Raw genomic sequence first — 12,786 nt, 5'->3', positions numbered from 1 at the left:
ACTCAAGCCGGCATTTAGTCTTCGAGGATCGATAATTTCAACTTGCCACGTGCTACATACCCCATACACTTGTGGGTGACATATTTATTGCAAATTTAGCACGAGTCAATATCATAAATTAGTATTGTTTTAATTTTAATGTTGTTTTATCATAAAATTTGCATCCCCAATTCAAAATGTTTCTGGATTCGCACACCTAATTAATACACCAAATCTATTTAAGGAAATTTTTCTCTCTCTAATGAAGTGAGTCTCATTCTCCACTAACAATATTGTAATATTTTTTTCTTACTATCTCCTTCTTATTTACCAATAGTGCATTAAATCCGTGCCATTTTTAAAATATTTTATTTTTCACAGACAAAGAGAGTATATAGAAAAGATATAATCATTTACTATGTCAGTGTCAAATAAGAAATAGGGTTCTCAACAAACCTGTGTTCGCGTGGACTAAAATGGTTATCAAATTTCTACATGGGAAATAAATAAACTTATCATTAATTTGTACTAATACATTATGTAAATGAGTCACTGACATTCTTAAAATTCTTAAAAGTACATTATAAAAGAAAGGGATTATTCAATCATAAAACAAGATATGAATCTTATCACGTTGATGTGATCCAAAAAAATTCGGTCCCAACTCATGGCATATTTGAAAATGAAGGGGGAACCAAATCACACGTTCTAATTTTAATCTCAATAATCTAATTTAAGTCTTAAAGAAATAGCACTAAGCAAAGAAATGACACACCACTCATTCTTTTCTATATAATGATATAATCCATGTAACACCTTTCTCAATCCCAAACCCAAATCAAGATGGCACCAAAAAACCTCAAAACCTTGTCAAATCAATGCTACCATCACCTCACCACCAAAGCCCTATTCCTCATCATCCCATCTCTCATCTTCGCCGCAATCATCAATGTCAACCACCTCTACAACGACAGCTTAACCACCACCGCCGCCATCTTGTCCTTGTGCATATTATTGTCTTACTTCCTCCGTCCGAGAAAAGTTTACTTGGTGGATTTCGCATGCTACCGACACGACCCGGCCTTCTCGACCCACCGGGATGCCATCACGGAGAAGATGTCAACCCTGCTCAACCCGGAGAGCCTCTCCTTCACTACCAAGGTCATCGAGAGGTCTGGGGCCGGAGAGGAGACCTTTGTCTACGGCCTCAGAGACTTCCCGCCAAAATCATCGTTCGCGTGCGCGAGGGAGGAGGCGGAGATCGTACTGTGTGGAGCCGTGGATGATCTGATGGCCAAGACTGGGGTAGAGGCTGCTCAGATAGGGGTGGTGGTGGTGAATATAACGACGTTCAATCCGGTGCCGTCGCTGTCTGCCATGATCGTCAATAGATACAAGCTCAGAGAGGATGTGCTCACCTACAACTTGGGGGGAATGGGCTGCAGCGCCAGTCTCATCGCCGTTGACCTCGCCAAACGCCTTCTCCAGGTTTTATACTATCATAGTTTTTAAAGAATGACAAATTGCCAAATAAATCACGAAAAACTATAATGTTCTGATTTGTCCTAAGCTTTTTAAAATGTGGAAAATAAATCACGAGGTTTAAAAGTTTCGCATTAGTCTCATCCTTCCCATTCCGACGAATTACACGCTGATTTAAAACATGTTAAAAAACGAAAGGTCTAACTAAGTATGAAATGACGTTTTGTCTGGTGTTTTAAACCGATTATGAAATTAAGGCATAATTCTCTAGAAAAAGGGTAAGATGGGATAATTGCAAAAAATTGATTTATTTTTCATATTTTGAACTACATCGGATAGACCAGAATTAGAGAATCTTTTGTGATTTATTTGACAATGTCATTTAAGGAATAATTTATATTGAAATCACATAGTTTGTCAATATCAATGGATTTCTAATTTATATTTTTTGTTGTATGTCAAAGTGCTTGCGTCAATCATATGTCAAATACACCAATTGTTGATATATAAAGCCTAATGATAGTGCACGCACGCAGGTTCAAAGCAATAGTTACGCCCTAATCGTGAGCCTAGAAAGCTCAACCAGCAGCTATTACCTTGGCCACGACAAATCAAAGCTCCTCGCCAACTGCCTCTTCCGCATGGGCGGCGCCGCCCTCCTCTTATCCAACCGCCGCTCGGACCGCCACATCTCCAAATACGAGCTGAGCCACACCATCCGCACCCACCGCGGCGCCGACGACCGCTCCTACAAATGCGTCTTCCAAGAAGCCGACAAAGAAGGAGCCCTCGGCATCACCATATCCAAAGACCTCCCCTCCGTCGCCGGCGAAGCCCTCAAGGCCAACATCACCTCCCTGGGCCCACTCGTGCTCCCCATCTCCGAGAAACTCACCTTCCTCGCAACGCTCATCGGCCGGAGATTTCTCAACATGAGAGGGCTTGCCCCCTACGTGCCGGATTTCAAGGCGGCGTTCGAGCATTTCTGCATCCACGCTGGCGGGAAGGCGGTGCTCGATGCGGTGGAGACTAGTTTGAAGCTGAGGGCGTGGGATATGGAGCCTTCTAGAATGACGCTTTATAGGTATTGTAATACGTCAAGCAGTTCGGTGTGGTATCAGCTGGCTTATGCGGAGGCGAAGGGCCGGGTTCGGAGGGGAGACCGGGTTTGGCAGCTCGGGTTCGGGTCGGGTTTCAAGTGTGCGAGTGGTGTGTGGAGGGCGTTGAGGACTATTCCTCCGAATGAGGTGGATAACCCGTGGCTACAAGTCATCGATCAATTTCCTATTTCTCTGCCTAACTAAACCCGAACCTGAACCCGAACCCGAAGACGTGTTTCATGTTGTATCTCTTATTTTGTGAATGTATATTGCGCTCATAGATAGAGCAAATGAATGTTATATTTAAGGAATGCATGGCAGATTGCTTGGAATCATATGTCGAGTTGCTTGCCTATGTATTGTATATGTATTGTAGATTGCTTACCTATGTATTATAGATTGATTGCCTATGTATCGCAGATTGCTTGACTAGGTTATCATCTTAACCATAGTGCTCCCCCTTAACTTATATATCCATTCACTACAACAAAAATAAATTTGCTACAATGAAGTCTATTTTACGTTTTTTATTCATTTAAAGACAATTTTTTTTTGTTTTTAAATAAATTACCAACACTTTAAAAAAAAGATGAAAATGGTAAATAAGTTGAGATGAAAATGGTAAATAAGTTGGGGCTGAATTTGGTGTTGGTGCTATTGCAGGTGCTGCGGTTGAATTTTAAAATGTTGACGTGCCTAGGAAAAAAGGTGAAAGACATATTATAAGGGCGGGTTTTAAAGGCACTACTGCCTAGTGCCCTAATGGACAACTAGTGTGAATAATCTATTTTAATGTAATTCAAAAACCACGTGAAACCCCACCTTCTAAAACTTTTAATAAAAACGTATATCATGAGTTGAAAGCATGAATTTTATATTATAATCTTCGAGATGTCAAAAGATTTAATGAAAGTCTATGTTGGAATCTATCTATACTAATATAAAAGCCGAGTTTTGGGCATAGTTTTGAATATTCATGAATTCAGGGTATGAATTTTAATATTACTAAAATTTAAGCACGATTCAAATATAATAAGCCGTTACCATCACAACTCTATTTAATAGTAAAATTTATGAATAATTAGCAAACTATATTTTAACATACGCTTTCACAACTCAATGCTAACATATTTTACATAATGAGTTTACCGTTACATTTCTATGTAGAAAAAATGGGTCACTGCAGTTAAAAACTTAAATTGACGTGAATATTTATTATAATAATTATTATATCTGGCAGGTAATATTATATGCTATGATTCCAAAGACATCAAATTTTGAATTATAAATTTAAAGCTTTTTTCATTGTGTCATATATAATATAACGGTGCTCAATTGAATAATATTAATAAATGAGATTACTACTAAATCAGATTGGAATATGCATTTCAAAGTCATTATCGTTACAATTGTATTGAGAAAAATAAGTTACTACCGTTACAAACTTAAATTGATATTTTAAAATTTTTTATTTACAAACACTTCCACTTCTCACAATAATTTGAAAGGTCGCAAAGTGCGACATTTATTACAGTATTAATATAATTAAATGTATTAATATTAATTGAGTTACCATCAAAATTTTCTATAAATACTAATTCCATTAATCAACAATATCATTTCAGTAAAGAAGGTTAGTGTATTATATTCTCTCTCAGCATTTTAATCCTATTTGTGTTCTTAACTGTCTTATTTTATCTTTTATGTTTGTCTTATTATAGTTTGCTAGCTTTCTTTGTTATTACTGTATTTTATCCTACTCATTATGTTATTGCAAATAATAAAAAATAGATGAATAATTATTTTATAGAATCATCAGTTATTTTTGCAGGTATATTTTTGTCTTGAGAAAGCTTCAAAAGTAGTACTCATAGGCAATACCAAGGTAGGCATCAATAAATTGTTCATTTGAAAAAGTGAGAGGTATGGTGGCATGGTAGTGGTTGGCGGCCGAGGGAGAACTGAGAAGCTAGGTTTCAGAAAGTGAGCTAAATGTCATATAAACTGAGAGTATCTCTTAGTCAATTTTGGATTGATTTTAGTTGATGGGCTAACATATTTTAAATTTTATTCATATTCGGCTTGATCATCCAATTTCACAAGTAATACAATCTCCTTTGATACTTTTACGGCTTGGTTACTTATTGTTTTAATATTAGGATATTTAGCTATATAAAGTCAAATATGATGTAATTCCATGTGTGCGTGTGTTGCTCAACATATGGATGAATTAGTAATATTTAAGATGATGACGAGTTCTCTAAATTTCTAGCTATATAGTGAATCCAAAAGGAATTAAATAGAAAATTAACAATGTTAAATTATATAGTTTTGTTTAATTCGGTCATTTATATTTTTCATTCACTTTTTTAGCTTCTTTTCATACTATTGGATTATACTATAATTAATAATAATAAAAAATACAATCTAATAAATGATACGAAATGGTTGTGTTGTAAGATAAATGAATATATTTTTGGAAGAAGGATGAATTATTGAAGCATTGGATTAATTGGTTTCAAGTGAATATAGATATTTGTACAAATACATTCTGGTATATTCAATATGAGGAAAATGAAATGGATCGTGCATAGCACGTGGGTTAATACTAGTTATAAAAAAAATCAAGATGAGCTATAATACAATTTGTTCTCCGTTCTTGTCCGTGGACGTAGCCAACACAACGTTGGTGAACTACGTCAATTTGTGTCTCTTTACGATCTGTTCTTTATTCTTGCATGTGGACGTAAATTTCAATTATTCAATTACCCTATTCCGTCACAACAATGACAGTCTTCGAGCATCATGCACAAATGTCTTCGAAATGGTATTCCTACATGAGAGAGGGTAAATGTAAGGATTTAGAAAATATTATTTCCATATTTGTAAAATTCAACCAAACTTAATAAAGAATTTCCTTAGCGAGAGTAATAGATCCCTGAATTCAAAAATATCCATAGAATCCCCACAACTTTTTTAAAAATAAAAAATAAAAAGAATAAACTCCTAAGAAAGGAAAAAATTACAACTGATGTCAAGAGGACTCGAACTCGACACCTTATACATTAATATCTAAGCATCTTGCCTCTTGGACAAAGGCTCTGGACAACCATAAAATCCCCACAACTTAAGACATTTAATGTTGTCCAAAGTTGAGAGGTGTGCAAATGCTCTCGTAATACAGATTTATTTGGCAAACATATAGACATGTATTTAAAGCAAAACGATTTGACAAGACTCGAGGAAGAGGGTCTATAATTTTGCAATAATGCATGCTCACTCCTCTTAAAAATAAAAATTCTTTCATTTTATGTCCATCCTCCAGAAGTAGAAACTTTCTATTTAAGGAAATATTTTTCTCTCTAATAAGGTTAGACTAATTTTCCACTAACATATTTTTCTTTCTATCTCTCTTATTTTCCTAAGTTTGTATTCAAACCCGTGACAATTCAAAAGTTACTCCCTCTGTCCCACAAAAGATGTCACACTTGTGGGACGGCACGGAATTTTATGAAATTTTGTTTTGTGTGTTAAATGGAGAGAGAAGATATAATTTTTATATTCATATGAGAGAAACAAAAAGAGAAATATAACATCTTTTGTGAAAAAAACTAAAAAGGAAAATATGACATCTTTTATGGAACGGAGGGAGTACAATTTATAAGCGACGAGATGGAGAATAAAAATCTTCACAATTCACAAAACACGTGACACTTTTCATTGCCCCACCATCAGAACATTGAAACCTTCGATCATTTCAAATTATTAATTAATGGAAAAGAGGTGCAAACAATTGTACAATCTATCCTCATACCCAACAATATCTTCCTCTCCACTTTTGGTATGAAACCTCTAATTATATTCTTTAAAATACATGCGTCATTTAAAAAAATTAGTTAAAGACTTACTTTCTGAAAGCAGCCAATGTTGCAAATATACCATCAAAAGAAATAAACACAAAATAATGCAGATGTGTATAATAATAATAATAATAATAATAATAAAGATAATAATAATAATAATAAAGATAATAATAATAATAATAATAATAATAATAATAATACCTCTTTATTTTATCTCAAGTCTAATATCTATGTATAATATATACTCCCTCTATTTTTTAAAAATATCAACTCTTTCTATTTTAGTCCATTCTTTAAAAATAACAACTTTTAAATTTTCTTTCTTAGAAAATCTTACACCCCTATACATCAATTTATTTACCACTTATACCACTACAATTAACAACTTAAAGTGGACCACATGATCCACTAACATTAATTCCATTACTCTTCTTTCTCTCTCTCTCTTACTTACCAATTTTTCTCTCCTTATCTCTTACTTTACCAAATTATGCATTAAAACTCGTATCGTTTCAAATCTCTCTATTTTTAAAAAATGGAGGAAACAGTTTGTAACGCCCCACTTTTTCAAACCCTAATTTTCGGGTTATAAAATTTTTGCATTAAATGCCTTAAATGCTATGATATGTGGATTATTTGATGAGTAATTAATTGCATAGTGTCTTTGTGACCTAATTGCGTATGAGAATTGAGTTTGAGTTGAATAGTCAACTTGTTGAAATTATGACGTGGCTATTGAATAGTCAAAGATGTGGAAAATATGACGTGGCCGTTGAAAGGTCAATGCGTTGAGGAAATGATGTGAAAGTGAAGAAATGATTGATCGGTGAATATTTGATGCGGAGAAATATAATTGTGGTGAATTATTTTCCTAAGGGATGAGTGAGAATTAAATAGGAGCATTATTTAAGCATGTGGAATTTTCGGTCTCTCCTATTTTTTTATTTGGAGAAGAAATCCTATTTTTTTTTCTTGGATTTAATTATTTGTTTGGGACGATTATCCAAATTAAATCCAAAGTCCAATTATACGTTAATTCCATCATGGAATTTTCGAAAACACCACCTTTGATATCCATGAGATTTTCGAAAATCTCATCTAGAAGGGAGGGAGAAATTATTTATTATACTATTTGATCTCTTATTTATTCTATTCCATGAATAAATATAAATATGCTAGAATATCCTACCATATCTTGCCATATCTAAGAAGATATTGCCATATCCTAATTTAATTAGGATTTATATTAAATCCCTTTTGAGAATAAAACTACACACCACTTTTGATATATGTTGGGGAGATTTAATTATTTATTCTTGCTCCATGATATATTATTCTACTCCGTGAAATATTCAAATTAAATCATAGGCTAATTAAATAGCCTAGGAATTTCGAATTCCCCATTCTTCTCAACCTAATTAACGCCACTTCCCCTATTATCTCTCCCAAACCTTTTTATTTATTTAATTGTGGGATATTATTCTTAACTCTATAAATAAGAGAGAAGACCAAAACCCTAGATCATAAATCACGCCTCCTCCCACTATCAAAAACCGTCTCTCACTCTCTCCCCACTCTCTCCAAATTTTCTTCATCTTTTCTCCAAGATTTCTTCATCAATTGAGAAGAATTCAAGTTGAAATTCAAGAGTTTATTGAAGAATCAAGGCTATAACTTGTTCTACCGATTGTTCTTTTGGAAAAAAGGTACTTTAATTTTGATCTTCTCTTCTTCTACCGATCAATCGGTGTTCTTGAGTCCACATGCATTTAGATTGAGTGAAGGGGAACTAATGTATGGATGTGTGTGTGTGTATGTGGTCGTGTGTGTGTGTGTGCGCCGCCTCGGCGTGCGTGCACATGTGGGGTGTTCGTGTGCGTGTGTTGTGTGCGTGGAGCACTCATGCGTGACACGATTTAATGGTGAATTTGGAGTTGTTATTTGAATAAAAACGATATGATAATCATACTTTGATTTGATTGATGATTTTGAAAATAACCGATGGGAAAAAGGGAAATATGGGAGACATGCATGATTTGAGATCAATGATTGAAACTGATTTGTGGTACGCCTAATTTAAAGGTGATACTTCGCGCTCTCAGCGTGATAAACGAGGAGAAGAGAATACTCTCGAGCTAAGCCGACGAGGTGGGGTTTCTTTTAAAATAAGGACATTGTCCTAAACTGATATTGATGAGAATGAGATATGTGTTATCATGCCTTGATTTGTTTTGTCGTGCCTATCTCTCGTGGCTATGCCACTATTGATTTAATCGAATTCGGATCCTTGTAGAGCCGCAAACTCTACTTGGGTTAGTGTACACCAATGTTAGACCGAGTGTCGGCGTACGGGTTGGCCGGTCTAGTGACCTGGATTGCGGCCGCATTCCTTGTCATGTAGAATGAGGATATGGTAAACGTCGATGTGAAAAATGGTTGCGCGACCGTGATATTTGATAAAGAATATATTTTGGTGCCTCGGGTCTTTCTAAAGTTAAAACCCCGATGGACACTTGAAAATGGCATGATAACTATATTTGTGATAAAACTGTTTTCGACAATGAGTCCACTGAGTATGATTATAAGTACTCAGCCCTGCATGTGTTTTCCCTATGTGCAGGTTGAGCGGTGGCGAGCGGGCGGCGGTGTTGAGTAGGAAATAATATCATGATCTGTTGGAACTTTAAGTGTTGTTGTGTCTCCGTACATAGCTTCACTTCTCTCTTGATCGCTTCCGCTATATTATGAAACTTGTGATCTTTTGGTTGGGTTAAACTCTTTTATTTCGTGGGAATATGTTAGATACAAAACAGATGAGATTACTTTGGAACTTTTGCTATTTTTGAGCATATTTGGTGATAGCCTTTTGTTGGATTCCATTGCTAAGGTATTATTTCTCTCCTACTTAATTGTTCATTAAATGCTTTGGTTAAATCCCTATTTAAATGGAACCCTAGCCTATGATCTTTGATGCATTTAAGTCCGCCTAGTTAACGATCGCCGCATTTACTATACCCTAAAATTGGAGGGGGGAACATGGTACGACTAAATCTAAGTGACACGTTTCTTTTACATTATTCTCATTTTTTATTTATTACTTTAATCTCTCTCTTCTTTTATTTACTCTTTGCTTTCTTACTTAATTTTTTTTCTTTCTTTACTTTGTAATTTAACTTAACACCACTACTTAAATTCCAGCGCCGAAATAGATGTCTCATTTAGGCCGGGATGGAAGGAGTATCATTTTCATAAAACTCTGCTAAGAGCATCCACAATGGATGCCCGATCGCGCGCCCGATCGGCCGAGATCGGGCTCGGGCGTGGTCGGACATCCATTGCAGGCGTTGGTCACGCCCGAGCGGGACCGAGAGTTCGGTCGCGACCGATCGCCCGCCCGATCGATCTGGCGTGTAATCGGGCGCCCATTGCAGAGGCGCGCCCGATCACGCGTTGGCCCGATCAACGCGTTTTTTATTATTATTTTTTTCTTTTTCTTTTTTAATTCTATAAATATACTTTAATTTCACTCATTTTTCACACAACTCTCACACATCTCTCTCAACTCTCTCTCCATTGCAATATCTCTTTCACTCACTTTCCCAAAATGTTTCCCGGGGAAGATATTGGTCGGTCTATGGAACGCGCAATGTTTGCTTTCGGGAACCAGATTCTCGCCGGTATTCGTGCAATACATGAACAAGAGCAAGCCGAACAGCAGGCCCAAGAGCAAGTCCCGAGGCCCATCCGCCGACGGCCATTCGTCCGTCGAGAGCATGTCCTAGCTCATCAACGTTTGGTCGAGGACTACTTCGCCGAACCATCCCCGGTGGGGCGCGTCGGTTTTTGGCCGACGGTTTAGGATGCGGCGAGAGTTGTTTCTCCAGATTGTTCACGCGTTGGAGGCGCGCGATGAGTACTTCCAGTGGCGGGAAGATGCGGCCCACAGAAAGGGTCCATCCCCACGACGAAGTGCACGGTTGCGCTACGTCAGTTGGCATACGGCACTATGGCGGACATGTTCGACGAGTATCTTCACGTCGGGGATACAACTGGCCGGGAGTGTCTGGTAAATTTTTGTGCGGGCGTTATTGACGCCTTCGGCGCCACATATTTGCGCAAGCCGAATGCCCAAGACTGCCAGGACCTGCTGCGGATGCACGATACGGTGCACGGCTTTCCTGGAATGTTAGGGAGTATTGATTGTATGCACTGGGAGTGGAAGAATTGTCCTACAGCGTGGAGAGACCAATTCACGGATTCACCAGTGGGTATAAGGGTACCCACCCGACGATGATCCTTGAAGCAATCGTTGACCACAGTCTTTGGATTTGGCATGCTCACTTTGGCGTGGCGGGGTCCAACAACGACATCAATGTGCTGAACTCGTCCAGTCTCTTCACCGAGCAATGCAATGGCAACGGTCTGGTTATCAGCTTCACTGCCAACGGACGACAGCATCATATGGGGTACTACTTAGCCGACGGCATTTACCCGAGATGGCCAGTTTTCTTGAAGACGATCTCCTGCCTAACGGGTGCGAGGAGAGAGTTTTTGCGGCAAAGCAGGAGGCTGCACGGAAGGACGTGGAGCAAGGATTCGGTGTGCTTCAAGTGCGTTGGGGAATAGTGAAAGGCCCGGCTCGTTCCTGGTACATGCATCATATCGCCAATGTCATGTACGCGTGCATCATCTTGCACAACATGATTATTCACAATGAAGGTCGTGCAGCTAGCCAGTGGTCCGACGATGAAACCGCTCCGAGCGCAGGTCATGCAGCCCCGCCGGTCGTTCGAGGTTTACCCTATGGACTCAGCAAGAGATTACAAGCTCAGGAGAGCATGCGCAACCAACAAGCTCATCTTGATCTCATGAACGACATGATTGAAGAAGTTTGGACACGTAGTGGTCGTTGAAATTGTACCTCTTTATTATAACTTTTTCAGAAAAAAATTAAGTAATGTATGTTTTTTTCTAGTTCTTTAATTTAGAAGTCTAATTTTGCTATTTATAATCGGTAAACATAAAAAAAAAAATTAAAATTGAAATAAGAAATGGATAATAGATAGGGCAGGCACTAGGACTCCACCATTGCAGAAAGATAGGGCATGCTGACGTGGCAACCACTAGGGCTCTCACTTGGGCATGCACTAGGGCATCCATTGTGGATGCTCTAAAAGAAGTGCATCACTTATTGTGGATTAAAGGAAAAAGGAGAAAAAGTCAATAAAGTATGAGAAGAGAGTTTCCATTATTTAAATGAGAGGCAGTATAAACTTATAAAGGACGAAAATAGGACGAATTTTGGAGCAGAATTAGCAAATGGGTCGAAAATGAAGCTATTACCAATTTTGCCTTATTTAAGTTCTTAAAGCTTAATAGGTAATACGTATTCTAGTTACGTTACTCTAATTTCTACTACTTTATTTTCTGAATAAAAAAAAAATTGTCTTGCTTTATTCTTTTTTTTTCTAATTTATTACTTTAATCTTTCTCTTCTTTTGTTCTCATTCCACATCATTTAAAATCCAATGTCCTTTTAGTGATATATGTAAAGCCTTTCTACCGGATATTTATGTTGTATGCATTTACAAGTGAAAGCAGAGTGATGAAGTTTGTTGCAAATATGGTAGAATTATCATTATAAGAAAATTATGCAGGGATGGAAGTATGACTATTGATGTATTGATTACTTCAAAGATTAGGCCACTTCTTACCTATGCACACCAACTGGCATTTGACAGCTTGATAGTTATGATATCTTTTAATTAGAACCTCCGTAGATGTTTATTTTAATAAGTTTTAGGATTCTAGAATTTGAACATTTAGGTGCCTTACTATCTTTAGTGGATGAGAACAAGACAAACACATAGGTTCTGGTTGTATAATATCCTAGTTGTTATCCTATTAGGAAGATGATGGAGTTGTTGGGGGTTATTGATTTAGTGGTTGGAAAGTTTACTCTAAAGTTGTTCAAAGATTGATTACAGAATTAAACAATTTAAAATACCAACTGGAAGGTTTCTTCTTGGCATTTTCTTGATAGCTGAAGTCTATTTAAGTTTACTGTATGAAAGAATCCTTATTACTAATAATCATTCTCCTTTTATAGGGTAAGTTCAAGCAATGAAGTGACTTGAGGAAATTTTCTATGTTTGGTGCATTTTGCTTTTGTCAAAAAGTAGATGTTATGTCTAGACTCTGACTGGCTGAATGGGGACCTTCTTTCCAACAGCATATGTTAAAGGTTATGATTCGTTTATTGGGTCCATTCAAGAAAGAGAACATTCATGCTTTAGGCTAAAGTTAAAAATTTCTAAAGGCAACCATGTCCTTTATATTCCATTTTCTTCAAAGTTCCAATT

At 37.0% G+C, this 12,786-nt stretch overlaps 2 protein-coding genes across 2 annotated transcripts; both read left to right on the top strand.

Annotated features, from left to right (window-relative positions):
* The first annotated feature begins 822 nt into the window (after positions 1-822).
* LOC125198740 (3-ketoacyl-CoA synthase 20-like) lies at positions 823-2,775 on the top strand. The gene is made up of 2 exons (XM_048097034.2): positions 823-1,467; positions 1,998-2,775. The coding sequence occupies exons 1-2, from the start codon at positions 823-825 to the stop codon at positions 2,763-2,765; spliced, it is 1,413 nt and encodes a 470-aa protein (XP_047952991.1). The 3' UTR covers positions 2,766-2,775.
* Positions 2,776-10,920: 8,145 nt separating this feature from the next.
* On the top strand, positions 10,921-11,337 carry LOC148932801 (uncharacterized). Its single transcript, XM_089065231.1, has one exon. The coding sequence runs from the start codon at positions 10,921-10,923 to the stop codon at positions 11,335-11,337; it is 417 nt and encodes a 138-aa protein (XP_088921357.1).
* The last annotated feature ends 1,449 nt before the right edge of the window (positions 11,338-12,786 follow it).

The sequence above is a fragment of the Salvia hispanica genome, chromosome 2, assembly GCF_029641045.1.
Source record: "Salvia hispanica isolate PSC_SH4W2 chromosome 2, Shi_PSC_v1, whole genome shotgun sequence".
Lineage (NCBI taxonomy): Eukaryota > Viridiplantae > Streptophyta > Magnoliopsida > Lamiales > Lamiaceae > Salvia > Salvia hispanica.
This window is presented reverse-complemented; position numbering and strand designations above follow the sequence as displayed.